The sequence below is a fragment of the Mesoplodon mirus genome, assembly GCF_964341445.2.
Source record: "Mesoplodon mirus genome assembly, chromosome: 11".
NCBI classification, from domain to species: domain Eukaryota; kingdom Metazoa; phylum Chordata; class Mammalia; order Artiodactyla; family Ziphiidae; genus Mesoplodon; species Mesoplodon mirus.
In genome coordinates, this window is record NC_138987.1 from 45,854,343 (window position 1) to 45,869,726 (window position 15,384).

Sequence of the window (15,384 nt, forward strand, 5' to 3'; positions counted from 1 at the left end):
AGTACAGTCACTCTGGGAGAAGCTAGCCATTATGTAAGAAGTCCAATTATCCTGAGACTTCTATGCTGGAGAGGTCAGGTGTAGGTGCCGGTTGACAGCCCCAGCTGAGCTCCCAGTCAACAGTCAGTACCAACTGTCAACTTTGCAAGTGAGCCATCTTAGACATCCAGCCCAGCTTACCTCCAGCTGTAAACAAACTGCATGAGAAACCCCAGACAAGAGCTTCCCATTGGAGTCCTTCCCAAACGTAGGGCCCCCAAACTGTAAGCAGAGTAAAGTGGTTGTCTTCATTCTCTAAATTTGGTGGTAATTTGCTACACAGCAATAGTACCTGGAATAAGTTTCTTTCTTTTTTTTCTCCCTTGGCCGTGCTGTGCAGTTGGTGGAATCCTAGTTCCCCGATCAGGGATCGAACCTGGGCCCTTGGCAGTGAGAGCACGGAGCCCTAACCACCGGACCACCAGGGAATTCCCTGGAATACGTTTCTTATGGAGTCAGAGAATTGTGAGTGTCATGGTAATACCATAAGAAAGCGAGAAAAATAGGAGGCAATCATCAGAGAATTGGAGGCTTAAAATCAAGATTCAGGAGGTGGTGAAGTTACTGGTTATGACAGTATTCCCAACAAGGTGTGGCTCTTAAGCTTTTCTTTCTTTTAAAAAATATTTATTTATTTATTTTGGCTGCGCCTGACCTTAGCTGCAGCACACAGGGTCTTCATTGCGGCATGTGAACTCCTTAGTTATGGCGTGCGGGATCTAGTTCCCTAACCAGGCATCAAACCCCAGCCCCCTGCACTGTGGGCACAGAGTCCTACCCACTGGGCCACAAGGGAAGTCCCTCTCAAGCTTTTCATTTTTCAGTTTTAGCTACTGGCATTTTTATTTTGTTTGTGATTTCGGTGCTATGTGAGTAGAGTAAAAGATAGAAGGTTTGCATTTATTTATTTTCTAATCTATGAGAAAATTGTCAGAAAGTATCCTCTGCCGTTTTAGGATTCATCTGTCATGAGGATTGCTGAGAGTGTGTTGCTATTTCAGTTTTCCCACGTAAGTCCAGTCGATTTTGTGTTTTCTACTAGGTGTACCATTAGTGGATCGTAGACCGTCAGACTTGATCAGGAGTCACGGGTGTTGGATGGGTCACTTATGTGGATGTGGATGTCCAAGTTAATCGGTTTGATGACAAGACTCGGGATAGAAAGGAAATCTGGGAAGTTTGGGTCACAACTCTTTGTGAGTCCAGCCCGGATCAGCACTCCTTGGGCAGCTGCCTCTGCCCAGCACTGATCAGCACCCGTCGGGGAAACAGCTCCTCCAGTCCCAGTCAGCACGTTTTAGGGAGAAATCTCCGTGGGCCCAATCAGCACCCTTTGTGGGACAGCTCCGACCAGCCCTGATCAGCACCCAGACGTGGACAGCTCCTCCAGCCCTAGTCCACGCGCCGCCCAGTCTCAGTCTGAATCACTCAGAGCCAGGCTTGGGACCCCAGCTCTTCTGTTCTGATTCCTTGGGACGTCAGCGCAGCTCCTGGGGCTGCACCCACCACTCCACCAGGCCCCGTCCCACCCCACACCCCAAAGTCAGTTAATTAGAGGTCTGCGGACCGACTTCCCCACAGCAAGTTCCTCATTTAAGCTCTCACCATACGAACGGATCCCCCATCCCCACGAGTCCGCTTCTCACCTGCCCCCACCCCAAAAAAACCAAACCGCAGCCCCATTCTCCCCCAACCCGAGCCTCTTAGTCAAACCATCTTGTCTCCTCCAACCAGCTTCCCCGCCGTCCCCTTCGCCCTCCTCCCGGGTCCGCCCTCCTCCCCTCCCCCCGGATCCTCCCTCCTCCCAGGTCCTCCCCTCCTCCCCTCCCCCCCCCGGCTCGCGCTGCCGCGGTGTCCTGGCGTCGAGGTGTGCTGGCGGCGGGGTGTCGCAGGGCGTGTCACGAGGTGACTTGGGGCGGGCTGAGGGCGGGCGGGAGGGAGCGACGAAGGGCGTGCGGGGCTGTCGCTCCGGGCACCCCTCCCCCGCCGCAGTCGGCGGACCTTTCCCCGGAGAAGATGGCGGATCGGGCGGAGATGTTTTCTCTTTCCACCTTTCACTCGCTGTCGCCGCCAGGCTGCAGGTACGCACTTGGGCGCCCCGGGCCTCGGCAGGCCCTTCCCTTCGTACAGCACCCGCTCTGACCCAGTCCCCAGACTTCTCCGACCCGACCCTGCCACCCACCCCCCCGCCGCTTTTGGGGGCCCAAGCCCCAGACCCCACTCTGGTCCTGAGGCCCGTGGTTCCTGCGCCTCATCCCCCACCCCTCGGTTCCGGGTCTCTCCATTTTTGTCCTTCCCTTATGCCCGTCCTCCAGCCCCAGTGACCGCCCCCAACCCCAAAGTCCTGCTGGGATCCAGTGCTGCACCCAGCCTGAACAGCCGACCCCTCCAAGGTGGAGGTCCTCCAAGGTGGAGGTCCTCAGAGGTCGTGGGCGGAGCCTCTGAGGGGTGGGCTGCCTGGGCAGGATGCTGAGCACGCACTCTGTGCTTGGCAGTGTCCTTTTGGCCTTGTTGGGCCTCTGGTGGAAGCCCGGCCTGGTCTCTAGGGCTCTGGGAGGGAGAGAGCTGAAATCAAGCCTGGGGCCTGGGGGAAGGGACTAGGGTGGGGAGAGGGCTGGACCTCTGGGTGTAGGCCTGCCTTCCGCAGGAGTGGGGGACAAACTGGCCGGATTCTGCTCCCGGAACAGGCTTGACCCCTCCCCCTCCTCCTGCTGCTGCAGCTTCAGCTCCCCCTCCCCCTTCTCCGCTCAGCCTGACTCCCCTGAGGCTGAGCCTGTGACCCAGAGGGGCCTGGAGCTGAGGGTAGAGGGGGGAGAGGCTGCTGGCTCCTTGCGGAAGGAGGGCCGGGAGGAGGCTTTGGGGGACAGGTGCCTCTTCTGGGCTGGTCGTGGCTCAGATTGAGGGGGAAATCCGTTGGAGAGCAGAGTTTGAGGCCCAAGATAATGACAGGATGCAGGTCTGGGAATTGGGGGCTCTGGAGATCACGGGGCCTAGGAGCTGGGGAGGGGGGTCTCCCTTGGCCCCTCCTTAGGACCGGTTCCCAGCCAGCGAGTCCAGGGTTGGTGGCTCTCTCAGGAGCCCTGTCCTTGCTCTCCTCTCCAGGCCTCCACAGGACATAAGCCTGGAAGAATTTGATGATGAAGATCTGTCTGAGATCACCGATGACTGTGGTCTGGGCCTCAGCTACGACTCGGACCACTGCGAGAAGGTGGGGAAGGGGCTGGGGGCAGAGAACTCTCTCAAGGGAGAGTCTCGCTTAGGTTATGCTTAGCAGTCTTCGGGGCTTTAGGGTGGGTCTAAGCTCAGCCTTGAAACAAGAAATCCTCTGATTGACCCCTCTCCCTTGGCCTCTCGACCTGGAGTCTTCCTTGATATCAGACCTCTCTTTTTCTAACAGAGGTCCACTGAGGACCTTCCCCATCAGTCCTCGCTTGACCCCCACCAGCGGGCTAGCTTGGGGGAGGGGAGATGTGTCTATGCTTTGGTGCCTCTGTGCTCAGCTCACTTCCCAGAAAGATCTAACCCCTTCCAGCTGCCATCTCACCTCATCTCCTCCTTTGCCCTTTCCCCACCTCTCAAGTCTCCATCTGTCTGCCTCATGCCTCCACCCCTGAAGTCTCTCCCTGCCCATCTCCTCCTCGCCATCTCTTTACGTTTTTGTTTTCATTCAAGAACATTTCTGAGCAACTCCCATGTGGCAAGTGCTGGGGGCTTCCAGGTGCCTGGGAAGAGAGCAGGACAGGTGTGGCTCTTGCCCTCAGGAGCTTATAACCTAGTAGGGGAGAAAGACATGTGAGAGGCAGTGTCAACGGCTGGATTCCAATGAGGGGACAGAAGGTGCAACGATGGGAACCCACCCAAGACTGAGGCCATCAGGGAGACTTTCCAGTGGAAATGGCGCACAACCGTGCCCTTAGGGAGGACTAGAAGGAACTGGCAGATGAGGGAGGTATGAGGGAATGGAGGAGAGGCATTGCTGGCAAGGGATTAGTGGGTCAGAGGCCCTGAGGTTGGTGAAGCCTGGTGCTGGCTGTCTTTGCTTCATGCATTCATTTGATATTTACTGAGCTTTTACTGTGGGCCCGGTCCTGTTCTCGGTTGGGGGTGAGCTGTACCAGTGTCCAGTATGGGCACGGCCCTGTCCTGGTGGGGCTTGCAGCTTGGTAGGGGAGACAGACCCGAAACTCTACAGTAACTATGAGTTGTGTTAAAATGCTATGAAGGGGGCTTCCCTGGTGGCGCAGTGGTTGAGAGTCCGCCTGCCGATGCAGGGGACACGGGTTCGTGCCCCGGTCCGGGAGGATCCCACATGCCGCGGAGCGGCTGGGCCCGTGAGCCATGGCCACTGAGCCTGCGCGTCCGGAGCCTGTGCTTCGCAATGGGAGAGGCTGCAACGATGAGAGGCCCGCGTACCGCAAAAAAAAAAAAAAAAAAAAAAAAAAAATGCTATGAAGGAAAAGTGCTGGTGTCAAATGTGATGGGGTTTGAGGGTGAGATGAGGCTGGCAGGTGGGCCGGGGCCACTTTGAGTCTCTCTGTCACCCAGACTGAGGAGTGTGGGCTCTTACTTACCAGGAGCTGTAGGAATCCTTATGTATCTTAAGCAGATTTTTTAAAAAGCGGCTCTGTCGGTGGAGGGCAGGGTGAACTGGAGGGAGGCTTCTGTCCCCTGACTTATAGCTTCCTGCCTTCCTCTTTCCTGGCGCCTGGGACCCCAAGTCACTGGCCCACACTGGCCCAGCTCTGCCCTGCCCTTCTTTCCTGCAGGACAGCCTTTCCCTGGGGCGTTCGGAGCAGCCGCACCCCATCTGCTCCTTCCAGGATGACTTCCAGGAGTTTGAGATGATCGATGACAATGAAGAGGAGGAGGACGACGAAGAGGAAGAGGAAGAGGACGAGGAGGAGGAGGAGGAGGAAGCAGAAGGGGAGGGCAAGGAGGGAGGAGGCCCTGGCTCAGAGGCCCGGGCTCAGGATCCCCTGATCCCCTCCCCCTCCCTAGAGGAGCCCCACAAGCACCGGCCCACCACGCTCCACCTGACAACGCTGGGAGCCCAGGTGAGCGAGCAGCCAGACCCACAGCTATCCGTGGTTCCCAGCATCTGGGACTGGGCCCCGCGGCAGCCTGTCCCCCCACCTACCCCTGAGAGCTGGGGCCCCTCCTCAGCGCTGCTCTCCTCCCCCTGCCCCTTCCCTCCCCCCCAGGACTCCCTGAACAACAACGGAGGGTTTGCTCCAGGGCCTCCAGCCTCCAGGCAGGGAACAGTGCTGTGCCCACCCGCCCAGGAGCCCCTCAGAGGTGAGCTGGGCGGCGGTGGGCGGGGGTATGCCGGAGGCGAGGGAGGGAGGAGTGGGGGAGGTGGGCTGGCTGACCCAACCCCGTGCTCCGCAGAGCCGCCCGCCCCCCTCCCACCCACGGACCGAAGCCCCTGCGGGGCGCAGTCACCTGTGCACCCGGGTTGCGACTCTGAAGGCAACCAGCCCGCAGGGCCCCTGGCGTCAGGTGGGGCCTCGCCCTCCTCGGATCCGGGCATCGAGGCCGACCTGGGGAGCGGCTCCAGCGGAGGCCACGGGGGTCGGCGCAGCAGCCAGGAGCTGTCGTCGCCGGGCTCCGACTGCGAGGACACGGGTGGCGCGCGCCTGGGGCGCATGATTTCGTCCATCTCAGAGACAGAGCTGGAGCGGAGCAGCGACGACGGTGGCAGCAGCAGCGGCCGCTCCTCGCACCTCACCAACTCCATCGAGGAGGCCTCGTCGCCGGCCTCGGAGCCCGAGCCCGAGCCGCCGTGCGAGCCCCCGCGCCGCCCCGCCTTCCTGCCCGTGGGCCCCGATGACACCAACAGCGAGTACGAGTCAGGGTCCGAGTCCGAGCCGGACCTCAGCGAGGACGCCGACTCGCCCTGGCTGCTCAGCAACCTCGTGAGCCGCATGATCTCCGAGGGCTCCTCGCCCATCCGCTGCCCGGGCCAGTGCCTGTCTCCCGCGCCGCGTCCTGCCGGGGAGTGTGTGTCGCCCGCCGGCGTGGCCCCCGAGGCGGCGGCGGGGCCGGGCGTGGAGCTGGTGGACATGGAGACGCTGTGTGGGCCACCGCCCCCCGAGCCCTCCGCCCCCCGGCCTGGCCCCACTCAGCCCGGGCCCTGCCTCTTCCTCAGCAACCCCACGCGCGACACCATCACGCCCCTGTGGGCCGCTCCGGGTCGCTCTGCCCGCCCCGGCAGCGCCTGCTCTGCCGCCTGCTCGGAAGAGGACGACGAGGATGAAGAGGAGGAGGACGAAGCTGAGCCCGGGGCAGGGCCCCCCGGGGGCCGGGGCACGGGCCCCGCGGCGCTGGACGCCTCGCTGGTTTACGATGCGGTCAAGTACACGCTGGTGGTGGACGAGCACACGCAGCTGGAGCTGGTGAGCCTGCAGCGCTGCGCAGGCCTGGGTGATGACAGCGAGGACAGTGGTGGCGAAGCCAGCGAGGAAGAGGCGGGAGCCGCACTGCTGGGCTGTGATCAGGGCCCCGGGGATGCTTCCCCGGACAGCCCTGACCTCACCTTCTCCAAGAAGTTCCTCAATGTCTTTGTCAACAGCACCTCTCGATCTTCCAGTGAGTGGGAGGTGGGGAAAGGGGGTGGTCCCGGGGGGAACAGCCTGGCTCCTTGGCCCCAGGGCCCACGCAGAGCCCCGGAGTGCCCAGGATAGCCTGAGGGTCTGCAGGTGGTCAGGACTGGGCTTTGCCCTCTTACCCAGCACCTGGGCCTGGGGCTTCCCCCAGGCCCCCATAGGGTGGGGAGTTGCATGGGGAAGGCTGCTCTGTCTGCAGCCCCCGGTGAGCTACTTCTCCCTCCCTCCGTGACTGAGGACAACCCACACCAGACTGTTGAGAGGAGGGGAACGTCTCTTCCTGCCCCTCCCCTGAGCCTTTGTCTCTTTGGTTTCTGTCTCTCAGGCACCGAGTCCTTCGGCCTTTTTTCCTGCCTGGTGAATGGGGAGGAGAGAGAGCAAACCCATCGGGCTGTCTTCAGGTACAGCCTCTCCCCCTCGCTGCTAGTGGCGCTCCACCTGAGTCTACAGACACTATGGGACACTGGAGGACACAGCCCAGCCATTCCTGCCCCTGCCCCAGTGACCTCCTACCTCTGACCTGACCTCAGGTTCATTCCCCGCCATCCTGACGAGCTTGAGCTGGATGTGGACGACCCGGTCCTGGTGGAGGCCGAGGAGGATGACTTCTGGTTCCGTGGCTTCAACATGCGCACGGGGGAGCGTGGTGTCTTCCCTGCCTTCTATGCCCACGCGGTGCCTGGCCCGGCCAAGGACCTGCTGGGTGAGGCCCCTTCCCCAAGGGGCGTCTTGTCACCCCAGACCCTCTCTTGCTCACCTGACCTAGGCCCCTTGTGATCTCCCAGGGAGCAAGCGGGGTCCCTGCTGGGTGGAGCGCTTTGACGTGCAGTTCCTGGGCTCCGTGGAGGTGCCCTGTCACCAGGGCAATGGCATCCTGTGTGCAGCCATGCAGAAGGTCAGTCTGAAAGTGGGGGCCCCTGAGCCCTGCAGGCTGGCACAGCCCTTGGAAGCCCCAGGCCTCCACCCTCTTCCACAGAGGGTTCCAGGATGCTTGGGGCCCTCAGGGCCCAGGCCCCCCCAGCCCCGATTCAGGGGCCTGGCAGACAGGCCTCGGGTAGCGCTCGGCAGCTGTTCCCCGTCACCTTCCCGCCGGCCCCTCCCCGCCTTCAGCCCATCCTATTCGTGTCTGAAAATCAAGACCAGCTCTCACAGACCCTTCCCTGGAAGTCATTTGCTCACTCGTTATTCACTCAGTGGACACTCGGTGAGGGCCGGCCCATCTGCTGGGCCTGCGGACGAGCGGGAGGGCAGCAGGGGCGCAGCACGGCTCTGCGCCTGAGAGCCCGCGTCCAGCTCACGAGACGGGCAGTGAGCAGGCCGGGGTTGGTGGGGCCGTAGTCCTGGGGAGGGGCGGAAGGCAGACGAGGCAGGCTGTCCTGAGGCTGAGGAGAGGTCAAGGCCATGCTCACATCTTCCCGAATCGCTGTCGGGAGTCTTCAAACCTAATCGACAACGTCCCACCAGGAGGGAGAGATACCCTCGTAGGCCCTGGAGACCCTTTTCTCCCCTCACTTCTGCAGATCGCCACTGCCCGGAAACTGACCGTCCACCTGCGTCCTCCTGCCTCCTGTGACCTTGAGATTTCTCTTCGGGGGGTCAAGCTGAGTCTAAGTGGAGGACCCGAGGTGGGGTGTGGGGGCCTGAGGCACAGGGGACGGTGGGAGGGGTGAGGCAAGGGGGTCAGACAGGCGCGTCCAGCAGGGGCGGCCGGAGTGGCCCTGGGCCGCTCTGTCTAACGTGGCCCTCTCCTGCCACCTCTCCTCTAGTTCCAGCACTGCAGCCACTTCTTCCAGATGAAGAACATCTCGTTCTGCGGCTGCCACCCCCGCAACAGCTGGTAGGAGACTCACCCATCCCCTGGTCCCCTCAGACCCTGAGGGCTGCCCATTCACCATCCCACCCACTCACCCACACCCACTTGGCTCCAGGAGTTGAGTCCCCACATGGCGCCCACTCTGTTCTGGGCCCAGGACACCTGAATCAGACAGGCTCCCATCTGGTCTGGGTAGGGCGACAGACACACAGACAAGCGAGTGCTCGAAGCGCTCGTGGGGCTCTGGTGGATGTCTGCGTGGGGCTCCAGTGAGCAGACCTGCAGGGAGGCGGGTGCATTCTCCTGGGACTTAGAGGGGCGACTGAAGACCACTCTACAAACCTTGAGAGGCAAGTGGGTGACATGGTGGATCTTCTTGGCAGGGAGCCAGCTGAGCCAGGGCTGTGGGCAAGGGGCACTGGGGGCTCTTTGGGGGCAGCTGGGTAAGGCTGGAGGGACACTAAGAGCACCTGTGTCTTTCTGACTATGCCAGGGAGCTTATACTTAATCCCATTGGCAATGGGGTCATGGGGTGACACAGTCAAGTTGACGGGCTGCCTCTGGCTGCTGTGCAGAGTGGAAGGACACAAGTGCTGCTGGCAGAAGACCAGGTGGCTGCTGAGGTTATGCAGGTGCTGTGACCTAGTGGCATTTAGGAGGTGGGCGGGCAGGACCTGAGTTGATTGGATGTAGAGGCTGACCTGGAGAGAGAATCAAGGGTGACCTGGGTGTTGAGCAGTCAGTAACCCACACACCAAGAGAAGAGGCATGGAGTGAATGGGCCGGACAGGCTGGCGTTGCAGTATTCAATCCAGAGGCAGTGAGGGTGAAGTGGCCGTTGCTACGTGGTCTGGAATGTGGAAGGGAGACGTGGGGGGAGGTACGTTCGGAGCAGGTAGATAACTTCGGCTACGGGGCAAACAAGATAGCCAGGCAGAGAGAGAAGAGACGGGAGCGAAAGAGAAGCGTAACCAGCGGATGGAAGGCTACAGCCTTCCTGCCCAGCCGGCCTCCTGCGAGCGGGATGCCAGTGCCCTAGATGAAGCGACAGGAGGAGCTAACCTGCGACGCAGGCAGAGCCAAGCAGAGGCTCAGAAGGGCCCAGTGGTATCTTAGGAAGCAGGTCCTCAGGAGAGGCAGGATGTGGGAAGGACACACTGCTGCTGGGGCTGAGGCTTGTGACATACTGAGGCTGGCATGTGTGTCACCTGGACACTTGTGGTAAGAGTGAGGGGCGCTCTGCCTGCTGGCTGGGCAATGGTGTCCACCCTCAGCCGGGTCAGAGCCCAGTTGGGCTGCTTCTCCTTTGAGAGGGAGATGGTTTGATGGGGTCACAGTTTTGATGCTGCCCTGAGGGGTGGAGGGCTGGGGTGGAGGGCCAGGGCTCAGAACAGGCGGCGGGCAGATCTGGCGCCATGAGGACCAGTGTGCACGTTGGCCCACACGGACGGTGGGCTGAGGGTGGACACCCGAGAGAGGAAGGACAGCAGAGGGAAACTGTGGGTGCCACAGGCTCAGGCGTCCAGGCCAGACGCTGCCCCAGATGCAGTTCTGTGGCCAGGAGTGGACCGAGGAGGTGCTGTCCTGGCCCAGATTTCCTGGTACGTGTTACTGCAGAACTCAGCCCAGTCCATACAGTGAGGGGGCACGAGGAGACAGTGTCAGGCATCTCGCTGTGAAGCGGGCTGGATTAGGCATGTGCTGGGTGCACTGTGTCCGGGTAAGGTGGGAGCGTGTGGCGTGTGAGATCACAGGCGGTTGAGAGCGCTCCCGGGGCGCCACACACTGGCTGTGTGTCCGACGCCCTCTGTGCCTTAGTGCCCTCATCTAGAGACCCACCGCGCAGGGCCATTGTGAGGGTTATGGGAGTTAATGATATAAAGAGCTTGTTTAGGACGGTGCCTGGCACCCCCCCATGAATTGTGATCATCTGAGCGTGGCATTCAAGACAAGGCTGTGACGTGTTTGTGGTCAACGTGAGCACGTTGTCCCAGCCGTGATGCTGTCGTGTGGATTCCCACCTGGTGGAACCACAAAACCCTAATGCCACTCGACGTGGACTGGATCGGCCACAGCTGGGGGGGTCTCAACCCTCCTGCTGCAGGATTCTGGCAGTTCCTCCCTCTGGACAATAATTTTTATTAATGTCTTGATGAGAAGAAGGGCAGATTCAGGAAAGGCATACATGGAACAGAGCTTGGGGCGGCCGAGCCAGGGTACAAGCTCCTTCAGGAAGACTGTTTTACGCATCAAACCCCACATCAGAGCCCGGAAAACAGCTGTGGGTTTGCAGGACCAGAGGTGGGACTGGGCCGGCTCAGGGTGTCAGGTGACGTGACAAGGAAGAGTCAGCTGAGATGCGGGGCCCAGAAGACAGGGAGGCCTTGCTCTGTGGTCCAGGGGCAGGCTTTGGGTGGGGGGCCACAGAGGCAGGTGGCACTGTCTCGGGAGAAGGAAGATGCAGCGGGACACCCTTGTTGTGGACAGATTAGCATAGATCGCTAACTCCTCACAGATGCCCAGCGCTGTGCTTGGACGGGGACCCAGAAAGGGGCCTGGAATCTTGAAATCAAATGCCGCACACATTCCCCAGCCCCACACGCCCTCCCTGAGCCCTCTGTTCCTGCCTCTTCTCCCCGATCCCTGGGGGCTGAGGGGTGGACCCGTGCACTGACGTCCCCGTGTGCTCACCGCCACTCTCCCCGCAGCTATTTTGGCTTCATCACCAAACACCCGCTGCTGAGCCGTTTTGCCTGCCACGTTTTCGTCTCCCAGGAGTCGATGAGGCCCGTGGCCCAGAGTGTGGGGTGAGTGGGTCCGGAGGGTGGGTCGCAGGATTAGGGTTGGGCCAGTGTGGAGTGACCACTGGGACTGGGGTGGGGATGCGGAACCGGTGCAGCAGCGGTGCCGGGGGGGGGGGGGGTGTGAGCAGGCTGAGAAGAGGGAGGGAGATGAGGTTTGGGGAGACGGGAGGGGAAGGGAGGGCAGGCCAGCTGACGGTGGTGGTGGAGGGTTGGGAAGGTGGTGGGCAGAATGCTTGGGGCAGGAGCGTGGAGGGGAGTCCTGGGCGTGGGAACAGCACGGGCACACTGACCACGGGGCTGGCGGGAGGAAGGCAGCATTGAGGCTGGACCGTAAGGAAAAGGGTCCGGGCCACGAGGGCTGAGGGGTGCAGCGGGGGGCGGCGTGGGCAGGCTCAGGTGGGCGGCCCCGGGAGCCTGGGGCTGAGGCCGCTCTCTCCCCAGCCGCGCCTTCCTGGAGTACTATCAGCAGCACCTGGAGTACGCCTGCCCCACAGAGGACATCTACCTGGAGTAGCCACCCGCCGCTCTCCTGATCCGGGGCGGCCGGGGCTGGGGGCGTCTCATGCGGCCACCTTGGCTTTGGCAAGGACTGGACTGGGGGCACATGGGACCTGACATCTGGCGAGTCTCCGGGCTGTGCTGGGAACTCTCCTCCTTGCTCCCCAGGGGCTGCTGAAGAGTGGAGCCTGCACCTTCGCTACCCCTGATCTGTTCTCTCTGTGTCGCCCTGGTCTGCCCTTGGCCTCCCTCCTCTCTCCTCCTGTCTGTCTCTGCTCCTCTGTGCCTGCAAACTCTTGCCCTCTGCTCTTTACTTTGGGGTCAGAATTGGGAGGGGCGTGTGGAGGAAGCTCCCAGGTGATCCCCTCTTGCTCTTCCCATGTGATTTATAAAGGAATTTTAATTTTTATAGTGAATATCAAGGGATCATCCCATCCTCACCATAGGGACAAAGAGAGGGACCCCCCCCATAGTGCCCCACGAGGAGCTCAGGGGTAAGCAGGGAGGGGTTCCCCAGTAGGGCCCTGAGGGAGACTAGGAGTCGTGGTCACCCCAAGCCCCAGACGCTGCTAGGAGGAGGGTGCCCCGGCCCAGGTCCCGGCCACACCAGCATCCGCTACGCCGCTGCAAACACTCCCCGCAGTCCAGCACCTCAATAAACTCTCTGCTTGGTGTGACCTTGGCTATTTCTGGGGTGGGGGGGAGCAGATAAGGGGCCAGGGGCCCAGGCATTGTCCATGGCCATGGGGACCGAGACCCCAGGGTGATGGAATCAGGAGAAGTTTCACCCCTTCAGTGCGCTCTGAAATCACGCCGGTGTCCCTGTGCGGCGCGCGGGGTGTGCTCCTCAAATACACGTGCTTGGTCAGCGAGGAAGCTGAGGCCAGAGAGGAAGGTCACGCAACGTGTGTCCTTTCCACCTGCACTGGAGCGCCGGGCTGGGAAGTGTGTGCGTGCTTATGAGTGTGCCCGCACGCTTGTGAGTGTGTATGTGAGACAGAGCAGGCGTCAGTCTGCTCAGATGTTAAGATTCGTGTTTTAAAAATTCTCCACAGAAAGCCAAGAGAAAAGAGGTGACTGTCACATGCCCTAGGTGATTACAGATGGTACCTCCTGGAGAAAGGGCTTCCCTGGCCCCCTGGCCCCGGTGAGCCCCAGCTCTCAGCTGCTGAGGTCAGCATGGTGGTCAGTGCTTTTCTGAAGGTGGGCCTGCCCCCTGCCCTAACCCCCCGAGCCCAGGATGAGAGCAGCACCAGGAAGACAACAGGTGAAGGTTAAGAAATGAGAGAGAAAGGCCAGTGTAGACATTCACTCCATGAAGGTTGAAAACCACTGTCTATAGAAATCACACACCTCTACTCAAATTAAGGGCAGCCGGCAAACAGAACGTAGTCACGGGTTAGGAATCAGTAAATGACCACCCTTCAGCATTTGGGTAGCCCCGGCGCAGGCCAGGGCCCCCGACCCTGCAAGAAGACTGACCCAGCAGAACATCTACAAGAAAACTTTCCTACTAATTACAGTTGAACGAGGCAGAGAACCCCTGGACACGCACCTCTGCCCCTCAGCCTGGGGGTGTGACTCTCAGGTCCCTGTGGCTGCACCCCGCCTGCTGTTCCCTTCACTCTCTGCCAGGTGGATATTCGACCCCCCATCTCAGGGAAGCCTCCATCTGCCCGGCCCCCGCTCCACCCCTGTTGGGCTCAGTCCCTCCCTCCAACTCGTCTCCTCATGTCTCTGTATCCATACCTTTCCCTTCCTGCGGAGGCCCTTTGGGACAGCAGCCGGACACGCTTGGGCGTCCTTCACCTGGAACAGCTTCCTGTCTGTAGGGCCGTTCCCACACCTGTCCACCTTCCTTCCACCTCTGGTCTCCTTTCCTGCACCGGCCTGGGCACCTTCCTTCACCTCCCCAGCTGTTCCTTCTCGGGGCTGGTTCGTGGTCTGCCCCGGCTCAGCTGTGCTCCAGACCCCACCCTGGCTCTGTCCTGGGTCCCCTCACTGGCTTCCTCTCTCCCGCGGCCTCGGTGCCTTCCCTGTGCTGAGGGCCCCAGAGTCCTGCCCCCGGCAGACCGCGTGGTTCAGCTCTGTGCTGCGCCTTAACTCGCCAACCCCAGCGCCCTCCAGGAGCGCTGCTTCTGCCAGTCACAGGCCAGGCGCCTGGTGGGATTCAGTAAACGCGGGATCCTAACCAGGGCTCTGAGGTGCAGAGACACAGAACTCCGGGTGGGAGCCACGGACACTACAAACTGACGTGAGCCTTTTCCCCATGTGCCCCATTCTATATTCTGTGCTTTGTGTCTCTTCCAGTTGCCTGAGCAGGAGGCCTGGAGGCACCCTAGACTGCCCCTGCTGTCAGCGTCACCCCCGACCACCCCAAACCTGCCCCTCCGCCTCCCCGCCTCTGCCTGGATCTTTGTGCGTCAAGCAGCCTCTTCTAGCCTCCCACCTCCACCTGTGTCTGCAATCCACCAGCTCCTGCAACCAGACCCGGTTGTTTAAACAGAAACCTGAGCAGGCCACTCTCCCTCTTAACTCTGCTGTGGCTCCCTGTGCGACCTCAGCCTGCCCTGTCGCTGCCCCTCTCCAGCCCCTCTTCCCTCCACCCCTTTATTTCCACCCTTGACACTGAGCTTCCTGTGGGCCTGCACTGCCTTTTTCTGCATGCGGCTGGGTGACCTCCTATCCTCCTGGACGCAGGGGGACCCTGGGCAGAGGCTACCAACTGTGAGTCTGCTAATGCCCCTGTCCTCCCAGAGCCTGGCACACGTGCTGGGGGCCCTCAGAGCCCTGAGTGGTGAGTGAGTAAGCGTCCAATGCCAGGACTGTGCCTTCTGGAAATCCAGCCAAGGAGAGCATCCTAAATGAAAAGCTTTATATTGTACATGTTCTTGTTTAAAATGTTGAAAACATAAAAAACAATCTAAATATTGACCAGTACGGTTAACTGAATTAAGGTATATGTACCTAATTGGAATAGTGGGCTGGTATGAAAAAAGTGTGCTTACAAACATTTAGTAATAATACAGAAATATTTGTTATGCTATTAAGGAAAAATAAATATGCAGAATCTACACTAGAAACTACACTGAAAAAGAATGAAAGAAAACACAAAGACTGCAGTCATTGTCGCCAGAGGTGGGGCTGACAGTTTCTCTTCCTTTTTTTCTCTGCAATGAACATGTCTTAATTGTTTCAAGCATTATATGTTGCTATTAGGGACCCCCGAATGCAAATAGAAACACCCACAGAAAACTAAAAAAAAGTATAGGTATATTCATTAAATCCAAACACAGGGACTTCCCTGGTGGTCCAGTGGTAAAGAATCCACCTTACAATGCAGGGAACGCGGGTTTGATCCCTGGTCAGGGAACTAAGATCCCCCATACCGCAGGGCAACTAAGCCCGGGAGCCACAACTACTGAGCTCGTGCTCCTCAACTAGGGAGGCTGCGTGCCGCAAACCACAGAACCCCCACGCCCTGGAGCCTGCACGCCACAACTAGAGAGAAAAACCCGCACGCCACAACTAGAGAGAAGTCTGCACATGACAATGAAAGAGCCCACGTGCCTCAATGAAGATCCCGTGTGCCGCCACTAAGACCTGATGCAGCCAAAAATAAATA

The 15,384-nt window shown here is 60.1% G+C and overlaps 1 protein-coding gene across 1 annotated transcript; it reads left to right on the plus strand.

Moving 5' to 3' along the window:
* The first annotated feature begins 1,831 nt into the window (after positions 1-1,831).
* MAPK8IP2 (mitogen-activated protein kinase 8 interacting protein 2) lies at positions 1,832-12,420 on the plus strand. The gene is made up of 12 exons (XM_082635018.1): positions 1,832-2,120; positions 3,142-3,247; positions 4,806-5,093; positions 5,241-5,334; positions 5,428-6,627; positions 6,970-7,045; positions 7,175-7,347; positions 7,430-7,539; positions 8,165-8,269; positions 8,411-8,481; positions 11,166-11,264; positions 11,703-12,420. The coding sequence occupies exons 1-12, from the start codon at positions 2,056-2,058 to the stop codon at positions 11,773-11,775; spliced, it is 2,460 nt and encodes an 819-aa protein (XP_082491144.1). The 5' UTR covers positions 1,832-2,055; the 3' UTR covers positions 11,776-12,420.
* Positions 12,421-15,384: the final 2,964 nt, after the last annotated feature.

Bases quoted from the DNA above. Each gene is read 5' to 3' on its own strand.
- MAPK8IP2 (XM_082635018.1), top strand. From the start codon at position 2,056: ATGGCGGATCGGGCGGAGATGTTTTCTCTTTCCACCTTTCACTCGCTG. The intron at 7,540-8,164 runs GTCAGTCTGAAA...TCACTTCTGCAG, and splicing joins TGTGTGCAGCCATGCAGAAG to ATCGCCACTGCCCGGAAACT. The intron at 8,482-11,165 runs GTAGGAGACTCA...CTCTCCCCGCAG, and splicing joins TGCCACCCCCGCAACAGCTG to CTATTTTGGCTTCATCACCA.